At 36.1% G+C, this 13318-nt stretch overlaps 2 protein-coding genes across 5 annotated transcripts in view; both read left to right on the top strand.

Moving 5' to 3' along the window:
• tead1a (TEA domain family member 1a) overlaps nucleotides 1-4507 on the top strand; it is a 45437-nt gene extending 40930 nt beyond the window's left edge. For all 4 annotated transcript variants that reach the window (XM_052119566.1, XM_052119563.1, XM_052119565.1 and 1 more), the window contains 2 exons: nucleotides 2015-2167; nucleotides 2425-4507. In XM_052119566.1, coding sequence (XP_051975526.1) covers nucleotides 2015-2167; nucleotides 2425-2538 — 267 coding nt within the window. In that variant the 3' untranslated portion in view covers nucleotides 2539-4507. The remainder of the gene's footprint in view (nucleotides 1-2014; nucleotides 2168-2424) is intronic.
• Nucleotides 4508-7083: 2576 nt separating this feature from the next.
• Nucleotides 7084-11074, top strand: rassf10a (Ras association domain family member 10a). Its single transcript, XM_052119862.1, has one exon. It carries the CDS (start codon nucleotides 7286-7288, stop codon nucleotides 8654-8656), a length of 1371 nt encoding a protein of 456 aa, XP_051975822.1. The 5' UTR covers nucleotides 7084-7285; the 3' UTR covers nucleotides 8657-11074.
• Nucleotides 11075-13318: the final 2244 nt, after the last annotated feature.

Here is a 13318-nt window from a genome sequence, read left to right as displayed (position 1 = left end):
TTTTTAAGTGGTGTAACCATCAGGTTAAATGTATTGAAATACTTTCCTTGCACCTTGAATACACTTCAGTTTACAGAACTTAATCATTTATTTCAACAAAGTTTTGAAACATATTTTTCAAGGTAAAAATATTTGTAACAATTATCATGAATTTTTGAGTCACGAATATCAAGACGTTTTCTTAGGGTTACTCCATATGACCTAAAATAATAATAATAATAATAATAATAATAATGAAACAAACCTTCACATACAGTCATGAGGGTCTAAAGGGGTCCTCTCTGTTTTCTGTTTTTTTTTTTGCTACAAAACAAAAGTTAATGTTGGTTACACCACCTGACTTTATATTAATAACTAAATTGTTTCACTGCTTATTTTTTTAAATAAATAATAATAAAAGATTATTCCAAACCACATACATATACCAGCTTTCGTTTAATGAGACTTTTTATGATTGTATGTCTATGACCACTTTAGACATTTTTGACTTTAAACCCTAGAAAAAATATCAAATTACTTGAATACTTGAAAACATGTCATCTTAGTAATGGTGTATTCAAGTACCATAAATATTTGTGTGAATTGCATTTTTAATGCATTATTGAATAACTATATTGATCTGGACAAATGTCACATCATTGACCCACAAATGTAGCTGGACCTGGGCACTCGAAATGGGATCATGAAAGCAATATTATATTAAGGACTTAAAAAGACAAAGTTTGACAATAACATTTTGGAATCAAGTTTATCCAATATTATGTTTTATAGTCTGATTTACCGATTTGACAAGTTAAAAAAAAAATTCAGTTAAAGTGTCACATCGTTCACACCTCAGACTGAAAAAAGTCTTATGGAATAAAAATGAAAATATGTAAAAATATGAGCGGTTATGGATGTAGGATGTCAGGAGGACAAGAGCTACTTCCAAACACACACACACACACACACACACAACAGAGATGGCAGAGATCACATCATGAGTGGAGATGAAAACAAAATGTTTTGGGCACTTTACTGTATATCAATCATGGGACAAATGTGTGAAGAGTGAAAGACGATAGAACAGTTTGTAAATCAGCAAATAAAATGTGTTGTTTTGTTTAAAATTTTGAGAATGAAGTGAGAACAGCACACAGAGCAGAAAATAGCATCAAACCCAGCACAGCTTTGAGACTTTAAATTAATTCTGAGATATTTATTCTTACAAGAAGTGTTTTGGGTTTAATGCAAGTTAAACTCTATTGACAGTGTTTGTGCCATAATGTTGACTGGCACAGAAAATTATTTTGACTCGCCCCATTTAGTAAGGAACATAAAATGAAAGTAAACGGGTCTGATTAACAAAAGATTAAATACACACTGTTTTTCTAAAGTATAGCCACAATACTTAAACATAGTATTTCAGCTATGTTGTCATGACAACATAACAGTGGTAAACCATGTAGAAAACCATCCTGGAAACTTTCGCACAATGTAAAAGGATACAAAAAAGAGAGCTAACATAATTTGAGTTTTCGGTCTTATTATTGTTTTCTGTTTTTGAACAAGAAGGTTGAAATATACGCCGTGGTATCTTGTCCATAACACACAGAGAAGATGCGATAAAATCAGCATCTGGAATAACAGCCTCCCTTCATAAACAGCATGTTTGGAGCGCGAGAAGCAGTACTGCACCCAAGAAGTGCTCGCATCGGTCCATTTATGGACTGTGGTCCATTTTGATGAGTGATTTCGATCTCACCATGGTGTTTAGTGTAAAAGTCTGTTCTCTTGTCTGTTCAGCGAGTGCTGTTTTAGCACCGAACCTCTGTCATGTGTGCATGTATTTTGAGTTCTCCTCTGTAATGAGTCACTCAACACACCCTGGAATCAAACTTGCTACTCCAGGTTTGGTAGCAGCGTCTTTATTCGCTAAGATACCCAGGCCCCTATTGTTAATAATTCTTTAATTTTCTCCAGTCATTAATAAAAGCCAACTGTTCTTGTCTTCTCCTCTTCCTTGCTCTCACAGACAGAGTATGCTCGGTTTGAGAATGGCCGTTTTGTGTACAAAATCAGCCGGTCGCCCATGTGTGAATACATGATCAACTTCATCCATAAACTAAAGCACCTGCCTGAGAAATACATGATGAACAGCGTACTAGAGAACTTCACCATACTATTGGTAGGTGTTACAATATCCATGCAAGAACGCGTTACATCATTTACAACGTAAATTAGACTTAATAAGATTTTATTGGCATTTTTAAATATTAAAAACTAAGAACCAAAACTAGCCATTTTTTCCAATGTTCTGACTTTAAACTGTGCATTTATATAAAGTGCCAAAACAAACCACAAACTGCAGCTTACCTCATCTCTTGCTGATTGCATAAACGTGTTTGTCTGTGCAACTTACAGCGTTTCTTGGTGTCCCTGCAGGTGGTGTCGAACAGAGAAACACAAGAGACGCTGCTGTGCATGGCCTGTGTGTTTGAAGTATCAAACAGCGAGCACGGCGCTCAGCATCACATCTACAGACTGGTCAAAGACTGAGACGCCACATCTCGTACGACAAACACTATGAACAGTCAGCCAGCTACACGCTGCCCACAGAGAGCGGAAAAAGAACTTGAGAACAGTGGCGACTTTATATTCACTGATGTTTTTACCCGGGGCAACTACACAGCTGACAGCAGCCAATGGCGGAAGAGCCTGTCTGACTAAGAAATGCTTTTGAAAGTCTCATAAGCTCATTTTAAATGACTGTGTCTCTGGCCGTCCCACCCAGAAGGCTTTCAGCACATTTTTCTGGAATTAATAACTACATTTATTATATTTTTTGTCATTTGTGTTTTGGTATTTGTTTTTCTTTTTAATCTGTTGTGTGGGTAAACTGGCGGTACGGTCTTGTTACTTTGTTAGGATGTCTATGTTTAACCTGGTGGATGTTTTAAAACATGTGTTTTGGATGAATGTTGCCTATATAAAATTGTATTGGCATAGTTTTTTATTTTCACACTGAACAGTAGATTTCAAAGACTTTGCCCCCAGGTATTTTTCACCTTTAGTGAATTTAAATAATGAAAGAATAAAAAGGTACTCTATCATTTTTGTGGAACTGCCTTATACACTGTACAGTGTGACCTACAATTAAACAACCTAAAACACTATACTTAGATACATGCATTTAAAAAAAAAAAAAATAGAACCATTTAGAAAACAGCTAAAAATTATTAATTGAACAGATCACAGGATATAGATATTTCACATCTAAAAAAAAATCACCTTTGTTGTGTTGTTTGTATATCCAGTAGTCATTTGAGGTGATACATTTGTGAATTTCAGAGCATTTAGTTAAACTAGCACATTTTTATTAGATAAATTGTCCGTTCCTTCCCATATCAAAAGATGCTACAAAAGCAAGGGATTTTACATAGCAAAACCACCAAAGCATAAAAGAATATCGTGCCTTAGAATTAGACAAAGTATAAGGATAAACACTGAGTAAAAGTATGTGACCTCATTTGCCGTTTGTATTTTGTCCCATAAAAATATTGACAGGTATACAGTTTTTTTTTTTTGTCAAGCCAGTCTAAGCAAAGTAGGTCACTAATCTGTCTCTTTTTGTACACCAAATAAATACACTCTATCACTTCTGTTCATGCCAAGTGAATGCTACAGGTGTTGAAAGTGCCTTGTGTGTTTGTTTGACTTTCCAGCTTAGAAAAGATTTGAAATGTTGACACCAAAAAAAGTGAGTCAGATTTGGATCTATCACCGTAATGCCTTTGACATTTGAATTCTTTTGCAAGCTGGGAGAAATATGATTCATTCTATAACTGGCTGACACAAAAAGGGTTGTCTCTCTTGTGCATTTAGCAATTTCGATTTTTTTTATTTTTACTTTGTGGACCAGTAACAAGGCAACATTGTTTGACAGGGGCAAAGGACACAGTATAAAACAATAAAGGTTAAAAATCAGGTAATCCTCTACCCTGTAAGGACAGCAATTCATTTTAATATCATGTATATAAGGAATGGATGATAAGATTTTATGAACACAAAGGCATCAAGTGAGGTGAAGTTACTTACAATGAAACAACCAGAATGTCTGAATGACAGTCCAGTCGTTAAAGGACTGTATATTTCATTTGCTCTGGATAAAATGACTCATAATCTGAATTAAATTGTTGATCTCCGTTGTATTCACCAAATATGATTGTTGCATATTATATCTGAAATCTAAGGTTGTTTATTGTTTTTGTCACCCGTGTTTAACCTGTTTTGAAGAGTATCTGTTAGCAAAATGAGCATTGAAACAGAACACTAATGTTTTTGTCAATTCTTTTGTCTGGAGAGCACTGAAGCGTTGAGTTGGGGTAGCTTTTTAATAGGTTGAGACTTTTGTCAAATAAATGTTTCAATTGTGTAATGTTTACTTTCACGTTGGAGGGATGACTCGAAAAGAAAATGAAAATAAACTTGTAGTGTTTGTACCGCAAACTGCTTTGAATAGCTTTTGTATTTTCTCTTTTGCACTAATAACATAATAGTCAATAGTATTTCTATTGTTTCTGAGAGAATCTGTGTTTTTTATGGTTTTATTAAAACACATGTAATGTTTCTTAGAAACCACCAGATGGCAGTATATTTTAAGAAAATTATTTAAAGGGCCCACACTGTTTTTAATTGGTCGTATTTTTAGTCACTAATGCATTATATTTATATTTCAATAATTGTTTTGCAATTCAAAAACAACAAAAATTTTGTTTTGATAATGTAATTGTAATAAAAATATAATACAATTATTATATTACCATTATATTACAATGAAATTATTTGATATGATTTATTATCATCATCATTAGCAAATTAGTAATGGGCCTACACTGATGTATGTCGATGTGGGACTATATTAATACAGTAAAACTTTTGTATGTGGGCCTGATGGCTTATTTCATCTACAAAATTATCCCTTGGTCTCTCTCATCTAAAGATATTATACCCTAAATCCTTGTTGACCCATGGGAATTTTGAAAATCTGGACATAGGGTTTTGCACAACTGGACAAACACCATCAGCAGTGATTCACGTTGTATTCACTCTGTCACTGACCTTTTATTTTTTAATATATTCAACCAATAGAAAGCCTGCCTAGTGAACAGGAAGCCTGAAAATCAAATACAATATTCTAAATATCATCTACACTCCAAAAAATTGTCTGATATGAATGGTTATGCATTTTTATTTCATGACAAATTTCAATTAAACTGAACTGAGTCACCTTTAAATTGTGTATATCTTATGAATTCAGAATACATGTGATGAATTAAAATTAAAAGTATGAACTTTTTAAACATAGTAAATAATATTCAGTTTTGTTTTACAATAGGCTACAGTTTGTTAAATGGCGAAGCAACTACATTTATTTTGGCATTAACTGAACAAATGTTATACTTAGCAAAGTTAAGCATATTTAAATACATTTGTTGAAATCTTTCTTTTTCAAAAGAAATTCTTTAGAATTATATTAACCAGTTAAAATCCACGATCCCGGATCCAGGATTTAAAATTACGTCAGTAATAATGTACTTCAAATTTTAAATGTATGTGGAGTTGTTATGAGCTCATATCTGGTACCATTTGAAAGCTTAGAATGTCTACTTTCTTGAGATATGCATCACTTTGGCATTTGTTTTACACTAAGTAACTTATTTACAATAAATTACATAGTTCCACCCATCAAACGTAGCGTCATAATTATGTGCGTTTTTGAATATGCATATTTCTCATATCGCTCAAATATGACGCACATGTACAAACCATGTATCAAATGAAAGCTCTCATTGCCAGTAAGAAGTTCCAATAAGTCTTTTTATTGAGGTATAATCACATATCTAATACACTTCGAATGAATCATGAAGTATACAATCAACATTTGTAAACATACAAGTGAAATTATTGAATATTTGCTGTGCTACTCGCACTAGACAGCACAGTTAGCCACAAACACTGGGATTTTGCATTTATAGCACTGTATATGGGTATGGGGAGACTTTAGATTTGGGTAGGCGGAAATTACACCAAAAAAAGGTAATATTCCTCCCTTCAGATACATTTAAATAGATATTAAATAAAACATGATACAGACAAAATTCCTTTTTCAGGTATTTGCTGACATCTAGTGGAAACAGCCAAAACTGTCTGCATGCTGCTAGGGCAAACAGGGCTTGAGTTATCACTTTCAAAAATGAATTTATATAAAAAAAATCAAAAAGCGCCTCTTTTTTTTTTAGGAGGGTTATTACTGTTCAGACAACATATATTTAATTTTTTTTTATTTTTAGCAGTGTTTTATGCAACTTCAAAGGGTTTCCTGTAAAATGACACCAAAACTGTGTATTTAGGCCAAAGTATGTGGGAATGGGAAGCTTTTTAATTTGGGTAGGCCAAATTCAGGCGGAAATCCCCAAAAATGGCAAGGATCTTAAGAGAATTTCCCACATTCAAAACAATTTAAGCTCAATCGACAGCATTTGTGGTGTGATTTTTATTATCACAAAATAAATATCGAGTCCCTAAAAAAAACCTAAAAAGCTCAAATCAGGGTTCCAATGAGGGACTTACTATGGAAGACAATAATGGGCCCAGTCTGTAAACGTTAAAATGCATACTGTTAAGGAGCCTATAGCCACAAAATGTAAACATTATGCCAGTTAACATTATTTAAGTGTGATAAAATCGCTTTCAAACATTTTCTGTGTAAAGTTAAATCTAATTTTACAACTGTTGCCATGACGACTGTAAAAATTATTTAAACAAATTTACAGCTCAAATAATACGAATTCTTCAACAGAAGAATTGATATAAGAGCTTTTATAAAATTATAAACTTTCCACAAATTCTGTTGACTAAGCTTAATTTTTTTTTTAATCTATGATGTTGCTGTGCCCAGTGGTTGCTCATGATCATTACAGTGCATCATTTTCTAAAATGACTGAAGTTGGTGGCGTATAATGTCATATGATCTTGGGACACACAGTGAGGCGTGGGCGGTGACTGCGCGCTCAGAAACACGCTGCTGTAGTTTAGGGACAAACACTACTATCAGTGGTGTTACAGACGCACAGAAGGCAACATAGTCAGCAAGCCAACTCTTTACCTCATATTTTAAACGTCATTCACCTTCTGCATTTGTGCGAAATGTAACTTTCCAGATGCCCCGTGGAGAGTGGATTTTAAACTTCATTTTCATCCCATATAACATCTCTAAAAGACTGTGAACTAGATGTAAGTCATCATGGAACCAGGGGAGAGCAAAATCTCGGTGTGGGTATGCCGGGAGGAGAAGCTGGTATCCGGGCTGTCCAGGCGCACCACCTGCGCGGACGTGGTGAAGGTGCTGCTGGAGGACCAGATCTTGCAACAAGGGGCGAGCGCGGCGATGCTCACTGGCACCCCGCAGTCGTATTGTATCGTGGAAAAGTGGAGAGGGTTTGAACGGACATTGCCTAATAAAACTAAAATCATGCGCCTTTGGTGCGCCTGGGGGGACGAGCAGGAGAACGTGAGGTTCGTCCTGGTGAAGAACGAGGCGTCCCTGCCCAACAACGGACCTCGGAGCGCCGAAGCGCGGGTTGTGCTCAGCAAAGAGAGTCCCTGCGCCTACAAGGGCACCACCAAAGCCACTATGGCGCTTTCCCAAGACAAACAGCGCCGGGTCGTGAGAAAGGCTTTTAGGAAGTTGGACAAAATTAATAAGAAGAAAGAAGAGACTTTAGTAAGAGACAGATCATCTGAGGAGAAAATGGAGACCTTAGTGCATCTTATTGTTTCACAGGATCACACTATTCGCCAGCAGATACAACGGATAAAAGAGTTGGATGGTGACATCGAGAGGTATGAATCAAAGGTGCACTTTGACAGAATGAAAAGACACGGTGTAAACTACGTGCAGGACACGTATTTGTTGGACCAGGGATCGGATACTGATTCCAGCGCGCAAACGGAGGCGTCGGAGGCTATCGCCCAATTTGAGCAGTACGCGTCACGGTGCGACAAGGTTATTCAACTTCAAGATGAACTAGTGGAGCGAGAAGCTCTTATGGATATACTTACGGGCGAAATTCAAGAGGAACTCAACCTCAGGTGGATGAGACGGCGGCAGGAGGAACTCTCCAACAAAGACACCAAGAGTATTGCTGAAGAAATGGCCCTCAAGGGGACTTCAGTCCCTGAGGAGCCAGTCTCAGTTGTGCCTGACTCCCTATCAGACAATGAACTCCAATTAGAAGAGGAGAGAATCAAAACAGAACTGGATACGAGTTTATACATAGGGCTGCGCTTGAACACTGATCTGGAGACTGTGAGGAGCGACCTGGACATGAGTCAGGAGATGTTGGACTCGAAGGAGCTGGAGTTGAGGGAATTACTTGAAAAGGTTCACAGATTAGTCGAATTAGAGGGGGAACGGTCGAAGGACAGCAAAGATGAGCAGGTTGAAGCTGAAACTGAGCAGTTACCCTCTGAAGACAAGGGCACTGTTTGGGTAGAGCAGGCGAGAGGACTGTCAAAAACTTGCAGCACCAATGATGATGACTCGGACACGGGACTGAGTTCAATGCACAGCCAAGACTCGGATAATCCAACTGTTTGCGAGTCACTAGTATGATTCGTGTGGATCATTTGATACTGTGCGAGCTCAGGGAACATTTCAATGTATTCTTTCTTTATGAGAGATATGTGCATACAGAATTTACCAGTGTAGTGTTATGGTTGCCTCACTCTTTTATTGCATCATATACGGGTGATTCTCACGAAACCTGTCAAGAAAATGTTCTGGTACTAGTACTCCAAAATCAAAAGAAACCAAAAAGAAATTATATTTTTATAATATATATATATATATATAGAAATGGAATCCTATTTTTTATGTCCATTACATTTTTTACATTGTGACATTATTTACACAATAGTTATGCTTACTTTACCCCCCAAGTCTCATTACCGCAATGCTAAAAAAAGTTCATTATAATAATCTCATTACTGCAATGTGAAAAATATGGTCATTATGATGTTCACATTACAACAATGCAAAAAATCTTAATGGTCCTAAATGCAGGCTTACTTTATGCAAATTATACAATTCATGTATTGTTTTATTGATTTGGGTTGAAATATGACCAGGACTTTTTGTGTTGACAGGTTTATTGAATCACTTGTGCTGTAGTAAAGCCAGCTTTGCTTAAATCTCAGCACTCTTAAAGGCACCTCCGCTTAAAAGCGCACCTTTATATTTGTGAACGAAAGGAGCAGGGGCTTGTGCCCCTGTTTTGTGCACGTCAGTGGCTTGTAAGGTGCAACTTACCAAGTTGTCACTAATTATCCAATGCCTAGACCAAGAGATGTCCACTGTTTGTAGATTCATGTTAAAATATGAACACTATTTAGACATGTAGTTGTCTAATTATATAGCCTGCTGTTAAAGATTTAGAGAATTATTTATTGTAGAAATATTTAGGCAAAAAATAGCTGCATTGTGCAGATTTGAGGCAATCAGTTCAATGTCATGTTCGCCAGCTGAGTAATTAGAATGATCCACTTATAGCTTTTGAATGATGCATCGGTTGATCCAAAATTTTAAGCATAATCAAAAGATCCTAAGCTGTGGAAACCAAAACTGTGGGAATCAAATTTAGGCTCAACACCTTTAAAAAAAAAAAAAAGTGTGTGCAATGCACAGTTGTGTTTAGTCATTCCTCTGAGGAAGTGATGCGTGAATCCCAGCATTAAATGTTTGCTTACAGTAAAGAGAAAGACTGAAGCAATTTATATGAGACTGCTGCAATTAACCTAAATGTACTCTAGACATAATGGAATTTGCCATTAAGTCATTGCTGCTTATTTTTTTATCGTGATACCCATTGATTTTCTTGTCAGGAGGCACCATTCATCATCAAATGTGTTCTGTGGTTGACTTAAGTCTCTAATCTCATACATATGAAATCTCCATTGCAACAAATAGGACAACAATGGCACAATTATAATGTGTAATGCCTAAAAAAAAGTGACTGCACACTGAAATTATTTTATGAATGCTGTTCTAGATAATTGGTTGTTCTCTACAAAGGCACTGGTGTGATTTCAATCATTATTAATTTATTTAACATTATACACCATGGAAAAAAGAAAATTCTGCAATCCTTTACCCACTTGAACACAAAAGGAGATGTGAGATTACCCAAAAGACAGACTGAAACTGCCGAAAACATGTCAAAACTGTGCATTTTGATCCAGCATCATCTCATCTGTAAGCACAGCAAAAACACAAAGTTTTTGAAGTTTCTAATACAATGAAATGTCACAGAGTTCACAGATTCTGTTGTATATCAAGAGGATTTGAGTTAAGCCTTAAATGTGATGTTTTAAAACAGAGGAATAAAAAGGAAATAACCCCCCTCCTAATCCATTGTTATGTTTTTTTTTTTTTTCACTTTTTCATTTGTCGTAGCACTGGTAACATAAGAATTATTGCATTTGGAAAAGCCCAGTTATGTTGGTGCCACACTGTGAATACTGTATTTGCAGATGAAAGAAGCAATTGTGTTAAACTGTGTTTTTATGTTCCATCTGTACAACCTTTAATCATATAAATAGCATAAATATCAAATTAAAGGCAAGAAGCACTGAAATAAGTTCTGTTTATGGTCTACTTTGTATGCTCTAAAATAGAGCCAAGGGAATTGGCCATTTACAGTAATTTGTCAAATTCAGAAATGTGGGGTGTACATGTACAGTGGGGTCAAAAGGTCGGGAAACCATATCGTTTTTGGATTTCAAATATTTAACACAGAAAAGTTGTGATGTAAATAACAAGAAACATTTCAGATTCCATCTTTAATCAAATAAGCACATTAATGACATTGACCATGTTAACTTGTTTGCACAAAAGTTTGAACATTCTTAAATCATCCTGGATAACATTGATCATCAGGATTTTCACAAACCAGCTCGAGAGCATGCTGTCATTAAAGCAAAATGAGTTCATACCAAATGCTAAGAAATGCTCATTTCATTTATTCAGATCAACTTTTCACTCAAAATTGTTGTAACAATCATATTATTTGTTATGAAACAAAACGTATTATATTATAAAAGAATACAAAATATAAGCATTTTCACTTGTTGTCTCAGACTTTTTTTTTGTTGTTATTAACAATTTTTTATTGATTCCAATCTTAAAACATACAAACACAATATAAAATTCAGAATAAATTATTCACATTCTACCATAGCAAATGTCTTTCCGGCATCAAATGAGATGGTAGCGACCGGAGACTGATCATTTGCCACTGACCACATGATATTGATGAAACACCTAATATTATCAGAAGAGCTATAACCCTGAATAAACCCCACGTGATCTACATGTATTAGAGATGTCATAACTTTACTTAATCGGTTAGACCAAATTTCAATGTCTAGCTGAATCAGGAAAATTGGACTATAACTCTTACACTCACTTTGATCGTTGTCCTTTTCAGGAATAAGTCTGATAAGGGTTTGTGTCATGGTTGGTAAAAGCTTTCCATTCTTTCATGATTCTGTATAATCTTCTAACAAAAGTGGAGCCAGTTCTGTAGCATAAGATCTAAAAGATTAAGCGGCAAAGCCATCTGGCCCTGGAGACTTGCCTGTGTGTAAGGTCTTAATTACCTCATCAAGCTCCTCCAAGGTTATCTCAGAATCAAGAGAATATTTTTGCACAGTTGTCAGTTTAGGGAGATCTAATGGTTCCACAAAGTTTCTAATATCTTCATCAGTAGATGAAGATGTGGAACTATAAAGATCAAAATATAATTCTTTAAAAGCATTATTAATATCAATGGCCGAGATAAATATTTAACCACTAGCAGTTCTCACTGAGGGAATGGCTCTCTCTCTCTGCTTTATATACGTATCTAGCCAAAAGCTTCCCTGATTTATCCCCCGACTCAAAGTTGACTGTCTTGCCCTGAACAGCCAAAACTCCATCTTCCATGACAAAATAGTATTATATCGGTATTTCAATCGGTTTAATTCTCTGAGGCCATCAGACGGATTTTACACTAAGATTTTACACATCCTGTGAAGCGCCAATGGTGCTCTAGGAGGCTTACACACTTTTGCTTCAACTTCACTTTTGCACATGTTTGCAACATCCCTTCAAGATCTATAAAAAAAAGCCCTGATCATCAACGTTAGGTGCCAAAATCAACCTTTGCCCCTGCTTTTCAGCTAAAACAATAGTGTCTCTTCCTAATTTATCAGTAATCTGTTTGATACATTTGAATTGTAGATGTTTACATATCAATGTAATGACTCCCCTGTCCTTACTTCAGCCAGCACTAAAGAAAACATGTCCACCCCATATCTTCCTAATTTTCAGCTTCCTGTGGGGAAAGATGCATTTCTTGAAGAAACACAATATCATATTTCTTATGTTTAAGAAAAAAAATAACCTTCCTTCTTTTTATGGGGTGCCCCAATCCATTCACATTCCAGAGAGACAATCCGCTCATATCAACATTTGACATATTAGAAAAAATAGATTGTGTGTCAAAAATAATATTATAGAGACCACATTCCAACATTAGCGCAACAATCAAACCCCGATCTTCCCCCAGAAACAAACAAACATGTGCATTAAAACCGTGCAATACAGCGCCAACTGGTGTCCATCCCTCTAAATTCAAACAGTCCATGTATGACAACTTTGACATCAGATTGCTCAAGTCCGGTGCTTCTGTGCAAATTTTGATGTAAGAATTTTTGATGTAAGAATTTCTTACATTTCTAAACTCGATCAAGTTTCTTTCTTGTCGAATTCGCAAAATCTGAGAACAAGAAAATGCTGTGGATCTTCCAAGAAACCCATCCTTTACTCATCGCCTCGCGTAACACAAGATCTTTATCGGATGATCTCAATTTAGGCAGAACTGATCAGGGCCTGTCTCCCTCATCGGATCTCCGAGCCGGAACACTGTGAGCTCTCTCAATGTCCATCTTATGGCCTGCTATGTCAAGCAGACTCGGGGAAGAGCTCGTCTAGGAATTTCACCATATATCGGCCTTCCTCGTCCTCAGGAATTCCAACAATTCGGACGTTGTTTTGCCATCTACATTTCTCAAGGTCTTCCAGTTTTTCCCAATTTTCCAGATTCCAAGTCTATCTTGGTCACTAGCGGATTAGCAGATAATTCCCTCTCTGATGACTCCAGATAATGGATCCATTTCTTGACGTCCGACACTCTTGTAACCACCTCAGAGAATTTTGTCTCCATGGCAGTGATCG

Source organism: Xyrauchen texanus, chromosome 46 (genome assembly GCF_025860055.1).
Source record: "Xyrauchen texanus isolate HMW12.3.18 chromosome 46, RBS_HiC_50CHRs, whole genome shotgun sequence".
NCBI lineage: Eukaryota > Metazoa > Chordata > Actinopteri > Cypriniformes > Catostomidae > Xyrauchen > Xyrauchen texanus.
Note: the sequence above shows the minus strand (reverse complement) of the source record. Positions and strands in the feature narration are given on the sequence as shown.

Bases quoted from the DNA above. Each gene is read 5' to 3' on its own strand.
- rassf10a (XM_052119862.1), top strand. From the start codon at position 7,286: ATGGAACCAGGGGAGAGCAAAATCTCGGTGTGGGTATGCCGGGAGGAG.